General features: G+C 39.1%; 1 protein-coding gene across 1 annotated transcript in view; it reads left to right on the top strand.

Moving 5' to 3' along the window:
- Nucleotides 1-736: 736 nt before the first annotated feature.
- Nucleotides 737-20,386, top strand: part of dst (dystonin) — a 124,148-nt gene continuing 104,498 nt past the window's right edge. Inside the window, exons 1-4 of the mRNA XM_061837214.1 lie at nt 737-1,476; nt 1,699-1,730; nt 3,068-3,256; nt 10,264-10,474. Of these exons, the coding sequence (XP_061693198.1) occupies nt 1,293-1,476; nt 1,699-1,730; nt 3,068-3,256; nt 10,264-10,474 (616 nt within the window). The 5' untranslated portion in view covers nt 737-1,292. The remainder of the gene's footprint in view (nt 1,477-1,698; nt 1,731-3,067; nt 3,257-10,263; nt 10,475-20,386) is intronic.

Genomic DNA, 20,386 nt, shown 5'->3' with positions numbered 1-20,386 from the left:
AACATTAATTGGACACTCTAAATTGCCCCTATTTGTGATTGTGAGTGCGGCTGTTTGTCACCATGTGCCCTGCGATTGGCTGGCAACCAGTTCAGGGTGTACCACGCCTCCTGTTCGTTGACAGCTGGGATAGGCTCCAGCACTCCCTGCGACCTTTGTGAGGAGAAGCGGCTAAGAAAATGGATGGATGGATTTGCAAATGAGTACATTAAAAGCTGAAAGTTTCATTTATGCTTGTTCATTCATCCCATTACTTTTGGTCCCTTAAAAAGTGGGAAGGATGAATACAAACTGTTGTACTGTATTTCCTACACCGTTCACCTGATTTGGATGCCAGTATCCTCAAATTGAAAGCTGGAAGTCTACAGTTTACAGCACATTTTACTCGTTTTCGGTTCAAATCCATCGTGGTGGTGCGTAGAGCCAGAACGATGAGAACTCTGTCCAAGTTCCAATATTGATCATCCACATAAGAGCATTTGATATATGTTCTATTAGAAAGACATCAAATCTCTAAGGAACTGTTTTATATATATACTGTACATACACACACACACGCACGTGCACGCACACGCACGCACGCACGCACACACACACACACACCACACACACACACATATATATATATATATATATATATATATATATATATATATATATAACAAACTGTACCGTGTTTAACCTCCAGATGCTCTTAATAAACATTTGTTCCTCCACCCCTATAACTCCAAAAATTACATAATCCGTGTTGCATCAGTCTGACATGTGATGGGAGTGTTTTTGCTTGATCCTGAAAGTGTGAGCATAATACCTCCACCCCGATCCAAACGCTCGATTTAAAAACATAGAAAAGGATGCTCTTGTAAACGTGCAAGAGACTCGGTGGGAGGGAAAAAAACCCACGTCAGCCTGTGATTATATAAACCACTCTCTGGCTTTCTCGAGAGTTCCCAAACCTTGATCCTTTTTGGGAATCTCTGCAGCAGATTATTGCAAAGGGCTCGGGTGAATATGTGCTGACTCTCTCCCTGCGCCCTGTGAGAAATAAATAAAGAAATAAATAAATAAGAGAGACTTGCTGCTGACTCACTCACAACATAACGGTCTGACTAGCCACGGCTCTGGATCTTATTTTCCCCCCACGAGTGGCCGGTGCGGGGCAATGATTGGCGAGCCCCAGTGCGTCTCCTCTTTTCTGGGCTTGGGGGGAGTAAAGGAAGCGGAGGAGAGAGAGGAGGAGGAGGAGGAGGAGGAGTGAGTGTAGCGGCTTTGGGCAGCCTCGTCTCAGCTTGATGATGATCGCTGCCGTGTTTCTGGTCCTCCTCAGGCCCCTCAGTCTTCAGTGCGCGCTGGTTTTGCTGTTGCTTTTGCTCGGGACCGTTGCCACTATCTTGTTTTTTTGCAGCTGGCAGCGCAGTGTCGCTCGGGGGAAGCAGCCCATCAAATCAGTGCTGTCAGGGCGCTCCAAGAGCCGCGGTGAGTCCCGGAGAATAGCTCGTGTCATCACGTCTCATGTTGTCATGGCTTCTCCGTACAATAATAAGCTATTTGGAGATGCGAGCAACCATTGAGGCGTTCATGCATGTGCGCCAATAAGATGTCAAGGATGCAAGTTCTTTCGCACGAGACGTTTGATGTACGTTTGTACGATGCATGTTGAATGTGATGAAAGGCTAACTTGTCTGATCTATTCCGTAGTGGGCCTCCGAACGCATCATTTTCGATCAGAGGTAGGATGAACTTTTGTCATTATAAGTTTGACACGTCATCGTGATTGTCATCAACCGCATCATCTTTTATAATTTTGAGAATTTATTACATAACGCAGTCTTTTGTTTTTTATTACTCCAAAAAACATGAAACTCATTCTGACTAAAACATTTATTTTACTTAATTAAAAGACCGCATTGCTATTTATGGACAAGCAAGTGCGCAGTGCGCATGTGTCGTCAATAATGTGGGTGATTTTGCAGTTTCGTTTCAAACAGGTTTACGAGTTCTCCTTAACAATATGCAGAGTAGATAATATATGATATTTGGTCCAAGTGAGAAGGACTAAGCACATATTTTTAAAAAATAATTACTGTACGCTATTTTTCCTTTGTAATGAGTCAAGTACACTCGATTTTTCTGCTTCCGGTTAAGGGACTTGGGTTTTCAAAAGAAAACCAAGAAACCGCTCATAATTGGTGAAACCTTATTTTAAAATAAATGTCGTTAAAGATAGGTTCTTTGTGGGTGTCTCTCTCTGTAGTTTTCCACATTTCTGAATTTGGGAGAATGTTTATATTTAGTTGTGGCACAATAAAATAAAAGTATACATCTGTCAAACTTCACATACTACACATTGTGATACAACACAAAAATTGGAAATATGTAACATTTGAAGGTTCTGTGAATTATTATTAGTAGTTGTAATAGTACTAGTAGAATTTCACATTTATTTTAGTTTTATGATTTTAATTACTTCAACTTAAAATAATAAAAGATGATAAGGAGAAACATTTACTGTTACTCATGTTGTCACTACTACTAATATTAATAGTAATAATCATAATAGTAGTAGTAATAATGGTAGTATTTCACAATTCTTTTAGTTTTATAAATTGAATTACCAATGTGAAACTTAAAATAAGAAAAGATGATAAGAAAAAAATCATTTACTAATACTAGTCCGAGTAGTTGTGATAGGCCTAGTAGTAACAGTATTTCATTTATATTAGTGTTATCATTTGGAGGCCCCGTAGCTCAGTGGTTAGAGCACTCGTTTGGTAAAACAGTGGTTGTGTGTTCATATCCCACTGGGTCCTCCACTCACCGAGCAGGGTTGCCCGGTGTAAAAATTGTGCCAAACATATATGTTCTTGTGGCGACGCCAAAAGAAACTTACTTTTTTTAGTGTTATCATTTGAATTACCAATATGAAACGTCAAACGATTAGAGATGATGAGAAGAGAAAAGAATATTAAAACCCTTTATGAGTTATCTTCCAAACGAATGGAACTGATTTTGTGGACATTTTTATTTTACTCTGGTGTTATTGTAATTGTCTTCTTATTTTTCTCAGGGGTTCAGACACAGTCCACGCCACTCCAGGAGAAGCTCACATGCTCGGGTGACAGAGGAAAAGTCCAATTTGATCGTGGTCGCTGGCAATGAGCCGGATTCCTCATCGATTCTCAGGAAGCGCAAAGTGAAGAAGCGAGTTCTGCCGGAGTTTTACCAGACTGTGCAAGTCACCCCGACACGCAAAACTGTAGGTACCCACTTTAGCTGCTAATGCAGTGGACATAAACATCTACAGACCCCTTTCACATGTGAGACCATGATAAATCATTTGAAAACTCTTAACTCTTGAGTGATGTGACTTTTAAACTGTGAAACTCATTTGAAAAAAAAAGGATAATAGAATTAAAAATAAACAATTAGGATAAGGTGGTTTCAAAATTGTGCACACCCCCTCACAACTAGGAAAGTTGCTTTGTTAATAATTAACCAATAACATTCAAATTCATGTTAAGTGAGAGTCAGCACACACTTGCAATTATTAAAAATGCCCTTGATAAATCCTAAATAAAGTGTAGGTTTTGTGCTAACACTTATTATTATTTTAAACTGTTCGTGATTCCAACTGAAGACCCCCCACATAACTGAAGAAGGTTTTGCAGCCACCATGTTTTATTCCATAACGGCTGAAATGAGCATTTAACATGTGACCATTTTTCTCACTAAATAGTCTTCCAAAGGTGCTATTGTCCTAAAAATGTGTGCAGATATTGGGAACAATCCAAGCAATCCTTGGATTCAATATGAATGAATGAGCTCAGGTATTAAGTTGTGTGTAAAAATGGGGTATCACACAGGGAAGAAGTATTAAAACCATGAAGAAAAGGAGATCCAAAAAGGCATGGAAAACCTAAAATCTATCAACAATCAACAAAACAGGCCCCTGGTTCGGTCCTAATTGTTGGCTAACAAAAAGGTCTCATTGCGGCGTGATTCAAAACATACTTCATGATAGGTAAGCGCAAAGAGCTTTTTTAAGACCATCGCAAACTAATTGTTGGAAAACATTGCCTTGGTTACAGGTGCATATATAAGTTTTGGAATGTTCCAGTGAGCACGGTTGGGGCCATAATACGTACGTGGAAAGCCAATCATACCACCATAAATTTGCCTCCATCAGGTGCTCCTTGCAATATTTGTAACAGAGGAGTGCAAAGAATAATCAGAAGAGTTGTCCAAGAGCCAAGGACCACATGTGGAGAGCATCAAATAGACCTGGTATTAGCAGGGAGTTGACACAAGGAAAACAGTGAATAATGTACTCTGCCGCTGTGCCCTGTGTGCATGCTCGCCACGCAAGATTCCATTGCTGAAAACAAACCATGAAAAAAGCATGTTTAAAGTTTGCAGAAAAAACTTTGGACAAGCCATTTAAATATTGAAAGACTAAACTAGTCGGATGAGAGCAAAATTGAACTCTTTGGAGGCCAACATGCACACCATGTTTGGAAGAGAAGGGGCATTGCACGGTACCCTACAATCACCAAAGCAAGAGTGAAGTGTTTGGAGGTGGGGACATGATAATGTTGGACTGATTTCAACAAATGGTACTGGCAAACTTCACATAATTGAAGAAAGGATCAGTGGTCAAATATACAGTACTGAAACATTCTTGACAAAAATCTGCTCCCCTTTACGAGGATGAGGAAAATGAAACGAGGGTGGACTATCATCATCATAACACCAGGGTAATGATCCAAAACATACTGCCAAGGAAACTCAATTGGTCTAAAAATAAAATAAACTAAAGCCGCTTGAACAGCCCAGCCATTCACCTGACTTTCATTTAATTGAAAAGCTATGGAAGGAACTGAAACGCAAGGTCTATATAACCCTACGGAACCAAGATTTGAAGACTGCTTGTGTGGAGGAATGGGCCAAAATCACACCAGAGTAATGCATGCGAGTAGTTTCTCCAAACAGGAGGCATCTTGAAGCTGTCATTGCAAATAAAGCCTTTTGTACAAAATATTACGTCAACACAAGTTGACAACTTCAATACTTTTCTCCTGTGTCATTTCACATTACTATACACAAGTTAATTTCCAAGCTGATTTGTTCTACTGTATTTTTGGATGGATAAATTACTTGAGTTGTTCCAATATCTGGTAAAATATTCATTTCAATAGCACTTTGGGAAATAGTGTATTAAGTGAGAAAAATGGTGATGTGTTAAATACTTACTCGTACTTCAACCACTTTGTGTATGACATGCTTTTGATGAGCAGTGTTGTATTTGGGCCAAGCATATATTTAGCATTTTATGAATACATTTTCCAACATCTGTTCATGAGATTTTAAGCATGTTTTTGCAAAATGTAGCCAGGCTTGGATCTTATTCCTTACAAGGAAAGGTTCGCTTCATTTTAAGATTGGATATTGTTGTCACATATACTAAACTGCCAATATTTCCAGAAATTCATGCAGCTCCTTCAATGTTGCTGTTGGCCTCTGAACAGCCTTCCTGAAAAAAAAAATCCCATTATTTCATTCATTTTGGAGGGCATTGTGACATTTTGTCCACTCGTGATAACTGTCTTCATCTGTTCCATGATATGTTTAATGATTTGGTATTCTTCCTTTGAACAATGTGGAAGTGCTCTGTGGGCCATACCTTTTGCCATAAGATGTGACCAAAAATGGGTGAATAAGCCTTCTAGAAGAGCTAAACTTCATCCATTCATCCATTTTCAGACACGGTTATCCTCACAAGGGTCACAGGCGTGCTGGAGCCTATCCTAGTTATCTTTGGCAGTACACCCTGAACTGTTTGCCAGCTAATCGCAGGAACTAAACTTCATTTGGGGTTCATCAGAGACACTTAAAATGTTGACAACTGTTTGCTGACTCCCATTTAGCATAAGTTTTAATGTTATTGGTTAATTCTGACCACCTCTTGTTCTAAGAGGGTGTGGACGCTTAAGTAACTGTATTAGCTAAATTGTTTTTTTTTTTACTTACCCTCTGAAAAAGCTTTATTGAAAAAAAAATATCCAGTTGACTTGTACGGATGAAATAGTGACGAAATGGTGCAAATGTTTTTGAATGATTTATCTTGGTTTCATTTTTTTCAATATCGCAAAGCAAATTTATTTGTATAGTCCATTTCATACACAAGGTAACTCAATGTGCTTGACATGATTAAAGGTATTTGAAAACAAAGAGATAAAACATTTAAACGGCATAAAAACAATAAAAGTGACAAACAAAATATTTTAAAAAAGACAATTAAAACTGCATACAGTGCAAGTAATATCATCAAAAAGTGGATATATATTCTAAAAAGCATGAGAAAAAAAAGAAGAGTTTTCAACCTGGATTTAAAAACATTCACACTTGGGGCTGACCTCACCTCTGTTGACAACTTATTCCATTTATGTGCAGTATAATAGCTAGATGCTTCTTCACCATGTTTGCTTTGGCTCTGCGCTCCACTATTTGACCTGAGTCAGTCGATCTCAGAGCTCTCAAACACCTCTCATTTGAACAGACGTTTCAAATGTACTTTACAAATAAAATGATCACACAAGTCTTTAAATGCAGTTTAACAGGATTTATATATTGGTTTAGTGTATGAAAATAGGGTGTCATTTACTGTAGGTAAAATATGCTAAGCTAATACAAGTGAGAATTCATTGAAAACATTAGCTAGTGAAGTCTAATATTGCTTTATCTGAGAAAATATTCTTTAGAATTCTTTGCACAATTCAGGAGTTTTCATTCATTAACATTTAATTTGGAAAGATGGACTAGCTTTGTAGTGTACTGATGTGTGTTGGAATCCAAAACATTAATTTGATGTCTTCATTCATTTATTCACTCTGATGTCAGCTGTAACTTCATAATAAGAGTGTGCCTCCCTCCCCCCTCAGTTTCAGATGTGTGGGATCTCAAGAGTTTAACGTGACCTAAAAAGCATTCGCATTCATCCTAATTTGTTGAGGGAGAGCGGAACAATTTGGAACGTTATCGGTTACAGTTTTTCTGGTGAACACATTTCTAATATGTAGATGGTTTTGTTTTAGACAAAGACTGTATCACACACACAAATGATGTGTAATGTGTCACGCAGAATATTAAGTATCCTGTATGCATTCCCTTTCGTATTCGTCATGTCTCCAGCTAGAAACGATCTGGCCCTCATATTTGGACCCAGTGCGATGTGAGAAATGATCTCATCGATCTCTACGCTTGTGTAGCAACTTCCTGCCTCCATTAGTTGTTCTGCAATAATGCGGCTAGCATATGAAAGCTATCATGATGACTTGAGACATTTTTTTTCCATTGCACTCACAGTGAGATCTGCACTACAGTGGACACAAGTATTTGGACATCTTACTATACATTTCACAAATAATAAATAATTCCAGATGGAATAATTCAGTGAGTTGTGCTCATTTTAGCACCGACCTAGAAGAACAATTGTGAGGTCAGAGTTAGAGTTCATTTTGGATCAGGTCAAGTTCTTCCTCACCTCTAAATCTTTTGGAATTAGAGAGAATGAAACTCTCACACAACCATTTGTTGATTAATCAATAGATTAACATTAGCTTTCTCTGTACGGGTATACTTAACGGTTGAAATTACAATGTTTCCTTGTCTATTGTGTCGGTGATAAACGTTTTTTTAATATTTTTTTTCATTTTATGCTTTTACTGGTGCATTTCACAAAAACTTGTGGCGTGTCGTCCAGTGAGTTGCGTTATATTCTGGTGCCCAGATAGACATTGATGAGAGAGTTGAACAAATTCACTGATTCTATTTATTAGTGATTGTTTTTTTTTTTGTATGCTCAGATCACTCATGAATACATAAAAATGATGTGCTTTGCACACAGATGTATAAAGGCATCGCTTTTTGAAAATACAAATGTGTCCAACTCTGTGTTGTAGTTGACCTTTCCTGGCAAGTGCAATTCTTGCAATGTTTTACATTATAAAGACTATATTTCACAAGAGAATTTTGTCGATAGTTGCAGCATCTTTATTAAGACTGGTGCTAAGAATGGCATACCCCTTGTAAGATAGGGATAAGCCTTGAATTAAAAAACATGGGATGGGCTCTAATCTGTCAGCTATTCTTATCCCTGTCCAGATTGCTTCTTATGTAAAAAGGAGAACAGTTAAGGCTGACTCACAATACACTATAGACTTTTTTTCCCCCATGGTGCTTAACTTTTTGTGTCGTAATCTTATTTTTCCCACAAAGGTATCCATCAGTCCCTTTCTAAGAAGAATTATGAATACACAGAATAATATGATGAAATGCGGCTTGTCACATTGTAGTGTGATGAAACATGGACAAAAGATGAAGCGGTTTCTATTATTAGCAGTGTGAGTGACCTAAGAACAGTTTCGTGCATTTGATTTCTTAAATTAGAATTCATTTTCTTACTGCAATAAATGCGCAGTTTGCAAATTCTTTTCCATGTTTAACTCCAGCCTTAAAATAACCCAGCCTGTCTTGTTTATCGTACCCTGGTGAAAACATCATAATCATCTTTCTGTATTATATTTGTGATTGTCTGTATCCCCCCCAAAACCATGTAATGCTACTTTATGGACCCCCACCCTTGACCTAGCAGCAGAGTATTTGCTCAGTTGCTCAATATCCCTATCTCTATCCATGTAATTGATCAAAGATACCTTTTATGATACCTACACAAATGTCTGTACAACCACTTTGAGAAATAGTATTGCCTGTACCTCTACAGGACAGCATCACATACTTGTATTTCATCAACCTCACACTATAATTAGATACATTTGCTCAATACAATCAAATGAAACTCTTATTACTATGTGTTTCCAGTTGTATAGTAAGTTTCGTTCGGCTTGTCCCTTTCGGGGTCGCCACAGCGTGTCATCTCAGATGAACGCACATATGTTTGGCACAATTTTTACGCCGGATGCCCTTCCTGACGCAACCCTTCTCAGGGAGTGGAGGCCCCAGTGGGATACGAACCCACAACCCCTGGTTTATCAAACCAGTGCTCTAACCACTGAGCTACAGGGCCTCTGTGTTTCCAGTTGTATAAAACTAAAAAATAATACATCACCAGGCATGCATGAGGCAACCAGAATATTACAAACAGTATTTTGAGACGGCAATTATAAACGCAAGTATTCTTTGTATTTGTAAAGGCTATTTTTCCCCCCCAAATACTTATTTTTCTTTGGACTCATCAGCAGAGATTCTCAAAATTTTGGGGGCCAAGGGATCACTTGCCGGAGAAAAATTATACATAACATACTTGTGTACCCCAGGAATTGTGTATTTTTTTAACATTTCATTGTATGAGATGGGTTATGAGTATGTGTGTAACTAAGCTATTTTGTTTTGAGAGTTTTTTTTTTCAGGGTGTGAAAGTGAGTATTTTTTTCCCCGAGTGTGAGTTTTTTTTCGTGTGTTTGCGAGAGGTAGATGTTATTTCTGGCCTATATGGGACCTGCTTGCACAGATTGATCAAAGCCTTTTAACTGTGTCCAAATCCCCCTCAATGGTGCCACCTTATGTTGTATACATTATAGCCAGTCAGCGGGAGCCCCCTAGTGATCTTGTCGTCCTAGCCCTTAATGTGTTTGTATCCTGCCAGCACCTTTGCGGGTCGCTGTTGGCTGCAGCCCGGTTGGTTGGCAGGCGCGCATGACGCGATGAAACACACGCACCAGCCTGCACTCTCGTCACAGCCAGTCATCCTGCCTGCCTGCCTCCCTCGACAGCACACGTTTCGCCATCACCATCACCAGCACACCCTCGGCTCATTCTGGAGCTCTGACATCACCTCGCATCCTTTGCTAAATGAGCTCAAATCGTGAGCCGCCCGGAGCATCCCTACAAGGGCGTGGCACTGCGTGGAGGCACGGAATGTGGGATTGACCGGTGAAAGAAGCTAATAACACGCAAATAGGATTGTTTTTCTGGGGGAGATCCTTCCGATGATGTATAGCGTGGTAAGTCTTGACGTTGACCTGGCGGGGGAGCTAGACACTATTGACTTCACGATGCCTTTATTTACCGCTATCTTTTGTGAAAATGTGCTTACTTTACGCACATCGACCCCAATCGCGAGACGAAATAGACATGCCTACTGTTCTTTTTATTTATTTAGAAAAAATCTCATCCACCGTTTTATTTGAACGTGTTTCATTTAAAAATGACGATTTATTTCATTATTTGGATCTTCTTTTGTCTTAGAGCTCCAGTTCGAGGAACGCTTCCCTCCACTCCATGTCTTCCTCCGCGGATTTATCCGAAGAGGAAGATTACAGCGTCAAATCTGGGGCGGCATCTCCGGCACCTGGCGACACTCTGCCATGGAACCTGCCCAGACACGAAAGGTCCAAGAGGAAGATCCAGGGGGGCTCCGTGCTGGATCCGGCAGAGAGAGCGGTGCTCAGGATCGCAGGTGAGAGAGCAACGTCGGGCTTCGTTGTGACATCTTGATGAGGAGCATTTTTTTTTGGTCGCCTGACACACCCCGGTGGCTGTGGCGTGTGTGATGGCATTTTGGATCAGGAGTATAGACAAATGTCCACATTAGATAGATAGATAGATAGATAGATAGATAGATAGATAGATAGATAGATAGATAGATAGATAGATAGATAGATAGATAGATAGATAGATAGATAGATAGATAGATAGATAGATAGATAGATAGATAGATAGATAGATAGATAGATAGATAGATAGATAGATAGATAGATAGATAGATAGATAGATAACTGAATGAAAGCTAGTTTCCAATCTCTCTTGTTCTTGATCCTAATATACCTAAATTTAGGTTGAGATCAGGGCTCCTAAATTATTCTACATCAAACTTATCCCATCACTTTACCTTCCACAGAATTGTTCAAAAGTCATGCCAAAATAAATCATATGGAACGGTGATTTAAAGCAATAACTGGGCCCCCACGATCAAAGTTATCCGGTGTCTGTAAAACATTACAGTGATCAATCATTCATTGGTGCGGGGTATTTGAGGTGAAATCTTTCCTCACTGGTCTCACAAATTTGCCGAGGGCTATAATCATACATGGTAAACTTATTAAGTCACACACTGTGTGGACAGCAAGAACACGTGTGTGAGGGTTTTTGGATGTTAAAAATCTTGAGGTATGACCTGTCTGTCCGTCCATCCATTATGACTTTTTTTTTCTAGCTGTAATTTCTTGGTTAACAGACAAAACTAAGGTTTGTTTGGTGTGAAACCGGGTCAGGGACAGCGCCTCTACTGGACGCTATGAAAGCGTCATATAGTAATATTGGTGTTATCTCAATTTGCTCAAGGATTCATGGGTTCGTGTCTCTTTTGGACTGCGTTTCCCGAAGTGCAAAGTTTGCGTAAGATTTTGACAGTTTAAAAAAAAAAGGGGGAGTCCGTATTAGACAAGCTGAAATGCTGGAGCGACACTTCTTACAGCGCTTGCGGAACCGCCCTCTTGCTCCCTATCAATCCAGTCAAGTCCCGACAGGAAGTTGCTTTTATTGGACCGGGTGCACGCAAGGGAGGGATGTAGGGCGTTTTCTTCAGTGCAGCAACAGCGCGGATCACTCTTCAGGAGCCTCCACATACACACGCATACACACGCTCGTACATGCTGTGTCTCTGGCCGCCGCTGGTGGGGCTCCAGTGTGGGGGGAGGCCGTGTTATGGCTCAGCACGCCGCGCAGGGATATGTTTTCTCAGACGAAAAGGAATACCTCCAGGCTTATGAGGACGTTTTGGAGAAATACAAAGGTAAGGGGTGTTGAAGCTGTAAAATGTTGTCGGAATGCGGCTTGACAGCGCGATAAATGTCAGCGTGTCCCACCCACTCGAGCGGCGAGCCACCTCCTATAGCCCCCACTTCTGTTTCTCTGCCCTGCCTGATAATGTCCTTATTTGTGCTGTGGAAAGGTGAGAATATTTCAAACGTGACGTCATAGGGTGACTTTTAGTGGTTTGGTTAAATGATGAGATTAATTTGACAATCTGAGTGGATTTGTTCAATTGCTGTGTGGAGGTAATCAGTGTGGAATAAGCATAGTTTAATCACTGAAATAGTGTAAGAAATCATGCGACAAAGAAGCACCCATCTTGGTGTTTTTGTTTCCAAATTATTTGTCTGATGGATGTAGACCAAAGTATCGATATTACACTTGTCACGTCACATACAGCACTAATACATTAACATCAGTGATATCCTCTGCCACTGTACGTACAGTACAATAGATTTGGATTTCTGATGGTAAATTAATATCACTGTCTGCGGAGTTGTGTTTTTGTAAAAAAAATACTATTTGCTTTTAAATCGTTTTTTTTTTTTAATCAACAAATATGTTTTCTATTTGACTTGAATAACTGGATTGACTTATTTCTAGAGTTGAGGACTGGACAGAATAGGAGGCCTATTCATAGTAGTTTTAAATATAGCAAAATTATAACAAAAATGGTGCTTTTTCTCAGTGCACAACATAATTTCCATCCATACCCACACGAACCTTGGAAAGAAACCCAAGCATTTAAGATCTAACTATACATGCAAAAAGCCTTTTTCTAAAAATGTTTCCTTCCTCAGTTACGTAGAGACTATCATTATGTGTCATAGACCTAGATTATATCGATTGATTATATAGATTGTTTTCAGTTATTGCAGAATTTTCATGTATTGAAACAATCAGTGGAAGTGTGAAATTAATCAGCAATTCTCACCGCTATTTTCTGATGTGTTCCTCGATCATTTTCTCACAAGGTTCAGCTCATAAAATCAGTTACAAGTGTAAAGACTGTATTTTGTCATTTTTGGTCTGAAAGAAATTCTGTTCTAGATCTATGTTGTTTTTGTGTAGATTTTCATTCATTTAGTTTTGAAATGACCCTTAGGACAAAAAAAGTGATAAATGCCCCCCAAAAACGACATGCATACAATTCATACAAAAACAGGCCCACTACATTATATTGAATGTTTGTGCGTGTGCTTTAGTAGCTCTTCCTTTCTCAGATGATCTTATCGAGAGAGAGAAATGAGACAATGGCAAAGCACGATAAGGCGTTTCCTCCTTAGAGATGCTGCACCGAAGTAGATGTGTTGCTGTGGATGTGGCGCACGCGAGCGGACTACATTATTGAGACAAATTCTTGCACATGGGTTGTCAGGCCAGGTCAAAGGACGGAGATTTTATGGAGCTAAACGCAACCTGACAGCTGGGCTTTTAACTGTTCTAGCTCTTCTGCGCAAAGTGAAGCAAAACAACAAAACATGGGATGGATAAGATACAATACTACACTTCTGAGTTCCTTCCCTCAGTTATTTTAATACTAAGCCACCAGCGTCAGTCAGCAGTGGTATTAAACACAAGATTGGACTTTATTGAGATCATATGATAAAGCAAAATTAACCAGAAGAACTGTGACAGACAACAAGCTGAGTTCTTTGGCTTGTTTTTGTTGATCACTAGACAGTAGACTCCCTGCAGATTTTTGTATCTAAGATGAACTTTATCAAGAAGGGTAAGACATGCTTTCGTTATATTTTCCGTGATAATTCCAGTGTTGTGGGGAACACACATTTAGCCTCAAAATCTTTATTTTTTTGCTTGATATATAATGTGAATTGTTAAGTTTATGTGAGATTCGATTATTTTTTTCATCATAATACAACTTGTTTGTTGCGAATTACATGTTCCTGGCAAGTATTTAGCACCATTTATTGATGAAGCAGAGACAAGCCTTAGACACATTATAAGAAGTTGATGACTTTTGGAGTCACTGCATTCTTAATTTTTAATCATTGGAATTTAAAAAAGAACTACCTGACTGACCATTACAATGTTTAATAGGACAGCATGGTTACCAAGTGGTTAGTACATTGGTATCACACTTCTAAAATTGGGGTTTGAAATCCAGGCTCCTTCCTCTGTGGCTTTTGCTGTTCTCCCTGTGCATGTGTGGGTTTTTCCTGCATACTACAACTTCCTCTTACATTGCAAAAACATGTTTCTGAGCTAAAATAACTTTGAATCATCCATCCATCCGTTTTCCAAGACGCTTATCCTGACAAAGGTCGCAGAAGTGCTGGAGCCTATGACAGTGTTTCTCAGTGTTTTACTGCACATACCACCTCAAAAATACTTACAGTAACTCCCTAAGTACCACCAACATTAAAATAAAACTTTACACCGCTTTTATCGGCTTCATCAGAATCGAGCAATAATAGGCATCTTTGCTGATGGGCTGATCGGAGTGAATGTCATACTGTAATTTGCCGATCCGATCAATGACATCATTCACCTTGGGGTTTGCACAAGACATTTATTTTACATTTACTTTGCCGTTGTGCACACTATATCTGAATCGAAAAACTAGTTTATTTTTATATTTCATAGTATTTATACATTTTTTGTGTCTTTTGACGTCTTGCCGTAAATATCTGATGCCCAATAAGGTTAAGTTGTCTGTGGTATGTTCACATAATTTTAGTACAATCCGGCTCGTAATCATACATATATTAGAACATTATTCACATAATACTTCAATTAGCAAAGTATTCAGGTACATATGTAGTGGCTTTACCTGAACTATATAATGAGATGCAACATTTATACTAACACTTAGTTTGACATAGTCAAAGTAATTCAACAATGTGTTGATTATTTTTCATCAGACTGATTAGTGTGTGAAATATGGTGTGACCTTGTGATAATAAACATTTTAATACATTTATCACCTCACTGTTAAGTGTTATTCAAAACTCACCAAGGCAGAATTTTATTGCCTGGAAAGTGTTTTTGCTTTAACTTTAATTCTTGTCATTATGATGACCTTGAGCCTCAAGCTTATCCTCATGTGATGAGAAGACCGAAAAAGAACACATTTCCATAGCGAAATCACAACAGAAGCACAAAGACAAGCCAACCGCCTGGGGGCCAAACTATGAACTAGACTACATTTCTTGGTACCAAATTATACAGTTGTTATTAAGACTTTCCATCCATCCATTTTCATTTTCATGCAGGAGGCATAGTACATTATTGACATCATCAAGAAGTACTCTCATTATGTGGAGACTCAGAATTATCATTACGTTAAATATGTCCATAACCACTGTTTAGCATGCCCCTGTACTGTAATACTCCCCACATTTGGAATTTTGAAAGAAATTAGTGTTTAAAGTTAAATTGTAACGCGACTCAGCAATGCGGAGCTCACATTAGGCAAGCACGTATTTATTTGCTCACTTGCACAAATGCAACACTAAGTAGGTATTAGAGGTAATCATACACTTGACTACTCTGGGTCACACTGCAATTCTGTGGTGGTTTTACAATAGACTATACATATATTCCTCTTGGAATGAGGTAAAGACAGTGTTTCATAAGTAGATATAAGTCTGAATAGTGCTGGGCTGTGTTAGTGCACACTGTTCTGGCAAAGCCTGTTTGGTAGGCCACTCAAGCTCTCCGACAGTCGACTGTTTCACTGCCGTAAATGTTTGGTGCTGCAGTCAAACCCTGAACTTTTGGATGGTTTCCTTGGGTTGACAGGATGATATTATCACGAAAGAGAATCCATTCAAAATGTGTTTATGCCTTCGTACTACTATTGCACAGCACATTTCCACAGACATGCACTGTAAGGGAGAGATGTTTGATATTGGTGCAGGCAGATGAGTACAGTACAAGATGAGTACAGTACATTTAAATAGATGACTTATACTTGCACTTTCCTTCTTGCTGAACACCAACAATGTCACCTGATAACACCATTGAAGGAACTAGAGTGGAAGCTGAAAGGCCATTCAGTTCCAGGACCTTGCTGGACCTCTGGATTTCTGTTTTCAGATAAAAAAAAAAACAAATGAAGAGTTTGTTTTCAAAACGAGACATAGGCATTTTTTTCAGATTTACGAAACTCGCGCCAAAATGATCCATTCGGAGCTGGATAATTTTGGCGCGAGTTTCGTAAATCTGAAAAAAATGCCTATGTCTCGTTTTGAAAACAAACGCTTCAAATTTTCCCAAAGGATTTAATGGATACTTTTGAGGAAAATAATCAGTTCAGTTTCGTCAAACTGTTCCCATCATTAGACCTTTATTACTGGTAATTGTACCCAAATATTGCTGCTGGGCGGCATAGTGGATCAGCTGGCCTCACAGTTCTGAGGACCTGGGTTCGATCCCGCCCCCGCCTGTGTGGAGTTTGCATGTTCTCCCCGTGACTGCGTGGGATTTTTCCGGGCACTCCGGTTTCATCCCACATTCCCAAAAACAACGAACAATAATTGGACACTCTAAATTGCCCCTAAGTGTGATTGTGAGTGCGGGTGTTTGTCTCTGTGTCCTGCGATTGGGTGGTAACCAGTTCAGGGTGTACCCTGCCTCCTGCTCATTGACAGCTGGGATAGGCTTCAGCACTCCCTGCGACCCTAGTGAGGATAAGCAGCAAAGAAAATGGATGGATATTGCTGCTGTAAGTCAGAAACAGTGCATCTCCAAAACCAGCAAAACCCCAAAAAAATGCAACGTTTTTTTGCCATTAACATGGGGTCGTCAAAGAGCGCAGCCTTTCACTACACTTTATATTATTCAATGATTTGTAAAAATAACATACTGTACCCACATGGAGACTGAACAATAATGTCGATTTGGGGAAAAAATATAAAATGAGCCAAAGTCACACCGAGGAGGTTTTGGTTGGAGGCCAGCAAAATATATATATAAGTATGGTTATTGGAACCAGCCCTCCCCATCTGTGAGCCAGTGGCATCACTGTCATCTCCTTCCATCTTCCATCTTTCAGGGACTTACAAAATTAGTAGCCTATTTCAGAATCTATCAAGCAAAACCACACCAACTGTCTACCCCAGCCAACAGCAGTATGAAGCGTATCATTGAGAATTTCAAGTGGAGATGTTCCCTCACTGATGTTTTGGGAAGGCCTAGGTTGTGTTTAGAATGGATTGTGTCACATTCAGGTTTGAGGTTGTGTTGTCGTCCTTGTTGCGACCTCATGTATATTTGACCTACCAGCTTGTTGGTGTTAGTGGGATGGCAGCGTTCATCTGGCTTGAATCCAAAATGTTTCCACATCGCTGTGGTGGCGTTAGGCTTTGGAATTAACCCCATTAATGCTGCTCAAGTATGGAAATAAATTTGTGCCACCAGGATATGAATTAAAAGTGCCACTGAAAATTTCACGTTGTAAAATTCACATTGTTATTTGAAAGTGATCACATTTTCAATAGCTGTGTTTCAGTTTAACTTTTCAATGTTAACAAATTTGCCATATAAAAAAATCCAACCTTTAAAATTCAAACACTATATTTTCAGTCTCCTGAGATTGAACTGGCTACAATTTACTGTCTGAAATTCACCGTCCAAATTCATTGTTAAGAAGGTTACTTCAGATCAGAACCCAACACCCAGCCAATCCAGCCAGTTGAATTTCAGAAAGCGAATTGTAGCCAGGTGAATCTCAAGGAGACTGAAACTATTGTGTTTGAATTTTAAAGGTTGAATTTTTTTAAATGGCCAATTTGTTAACAGTGAAAATTTAAACTGAAATACAGCTCTTGTAAATGTGATCACTTTGAAATAATGTGAATTTTACAACATGAAATTTTCAGTGGCATTTTTAATTCAAATCCTGGTGGCACATATTTACTTCCATACTCAAGTTTCTGTAACTTTGCAGCTAGCTACTGGCTCGCTGTAAGAAAACGTAGCTGCGTGTATGCACCCTGTTCAGAAATTCGGGCACAAATGTGATCAAATTAGTGCACTCAACAATTCTGTCTTGTCAAAAAAAAAAAATCACAAGAATTTCCAGACAGTCTAATCCACAGCTCTGCATCCAAAAACACAAATCGATGGTGTGTTATGCATCCCTGCTAATTTCTGTGCGCTTCAGCAACAGGATCCACAATAAACAAGATCCCTGAGAGAGCATTGAATACTTTATTTTTAATTTATTCTTGCTAGCTTTTAAAATGTTTTATTGTTACACTGTGCCCTCCGATTGGCTAGCAACCAGTTCAGGGTGCTCCCTGACTCCTCCCCGTTGACAGCTGTGATAGGCTCCAGCACTCCCGTGACTCTTGTGAGGATAAGCAGCGAAGAAAATGGATCGACATTGTTGCACTGTCACTTCTTTTGTCTGCCCTCCTGGGCGTTGCCCTGCCCATCCCCTCTTGCTCCATGCCGACATCCCCACTCATCACATTCGAATGGCCCACTGAGCGGCCCACCCGCCTGTCATGCTCTCTCTATGGAGACTGACTGTTATCACACAAAAGACACTTTGTGTTTCCGGAACCAGCGTATAAGTTCCAGACACTTGTTCATGTGTCAAGTTGACAGTTGTGGTGGCTGATACTCCTTTTGACTGAGCATTGACATTTCAGCACCAGGAAGCCACACTTTGAAAATGCCCTCTCCTGCTCAACAGATTACATCCTTGGAATGAGAAGTCGTTCAGTTAGTGGGTCAGAATGCCCCAAAACAAGGCTGTGGCCCTCTAAATAATCTTATTCATCTTTAACTATAAGATATTCATAATTTTGCTGTAGATTACCATTATTTCTTTGAGCAGTACAAGACGTAATTCACAATAGTTCTGTCGGAGAGCACGATTGAAGTATAAAGCACTAATTTTCTACCACGGAATCTTCAAAATAATCCCTTTTCAGGTCTTCTTTTTCTTAGTAATCTTTTGATCTAAAAGACAGATTGAACTCCATATATATGGCTCCTTTCTGCTTTATTTTACAGGACAGATCTGTGTATCATTGTGTGGCTGGGCCCTGCAATGTTGCAGACCATCTAATGTATTGTTCCTAGATTAAGCACATTTTGTCAATACTGCTAGATAACTATCACTGCACTTAACATTTCCACAATGAGCTGTGAAGACTGAGGATCATACCTTTTTACTTGAAATTTACCAGCCTTGAGGTCAATCACTTCTTCTTTTTCTTCTTCGTATTATGACAAAAACATTGATACAACATTAAAATCATGTAGCAATTAATGGAAATGATTAATCAATCCCTTTTTCTTTTTGTTTTAAATGTTGATAAAGTATTTTTTTTAAATCCTTTTTGTCATGTAAAGCACATTGAGTTATCTTGTATATGAAATGCGGTTTATATAAAAAAATTTCTTTGCCCTGCTTAACATCACATTGTGACACTTACAGCCCATACACTTTATCATTTAACTTTATTTTAAATGGACTGTGTGATGCACATCAGCGTAGTGCGCAAAATAGAATTTACTTAATCTTAATTTTTTTCCTTCCCACATCAGCAATCTTTAAATGTATGCTTTTATTTAATTTTTAGATGACAGATATGCTGGCTATTGATCTATTTATTTATTTATTTATTTAATTAGCTATGTACTTATTTATTTATTTATTAAATCGTGAAGTATACCGGCAATGCAGTCACATGCAGTTGCGTCATGCTGTGTTGTTTTTATTTGCTGTCATGGTGACAGGGAGGAGAGCAGTAGGACCTGACTCCATTCTACCGCTCTGCTCCGCTCCTTTCACATGACATCATCTATTCTGAATCTGACTCATGAGCTTCAGCCAAGGCAGCCTTCCGCTCCGGCAAGCACCGCCGTTGTCTACTAAGTGCACATGCCTGCACTTTATTTTGTAATGGCAACAGGAAATGGATTTGGCAGCAATGATTTTCAACATGCTCGTCAAAACAATTGTTTTATTCCGAATTGAGTTGGACATTTTTGAATGTGAAGTAATGTTTTTGATGTTACTGAAATGTTTTCGATAGGCTACTACGTCGTTGTGTCTGGCCCATGGAATGACCCCCATGTAGCTACATTGATGCTAGCCCACTGTTTATTCATTTTGAATGACAAGTGTGAATCTTCACTTCATCTGGACGACTAGTACTAGTCCACACCTGAATTGTAAAGTCCAGTGACGTGGTAAACTCTGCTGCAAGTCACCTAAATGTTTTCCTTTGACACATTTTCAATGCTGCTACATTTGTCACAGGAATAAAACCAAAAGCTGTTTCCTTGAGTGATGTCACATGTGATCCTCTCAAATTTACAAGGGGATGTACATGTTCGTGTGTGCGTGTGTGTGTCTGTGTGTTTGTCAATCTTTATCTGTCTAAACATTGTTTCCAGGAGAGTCCTTTGAAGATACTGTGTGCAAAATGAACAAGTTCAGATTGCGTAGGAAAGCAAACCATCTTTCGAATAGAGTGCAATATTTGCAAAAGTAATGATTCATGTTTTGTTTGGGATAATGATTTTGAATAAGTATTAATTAATATGTTTTGCTTGTAAATAATATAGCAAA

This window comes from Syngnathoides biaculeatus, chromosome 12 (assembly GCF_019802595.1).
Source record: "Syngnathoides biaculeatus isolate LvHL_M chromosome 12, ASM1980259v1, whole genome shotgun sequence".
NCBI classification, from domain to species: Eukaryota; Metazoa; Chordata; class Actinopteri; order Syngnathiformes; family Syngnathidae; genus Syngnathoides; species Syngnathoides biaculeatus.
Note: the sequence above shows the minus strand (reverse complement) of the source record. Positions and strands in the feature narration are given on the sequence as shown.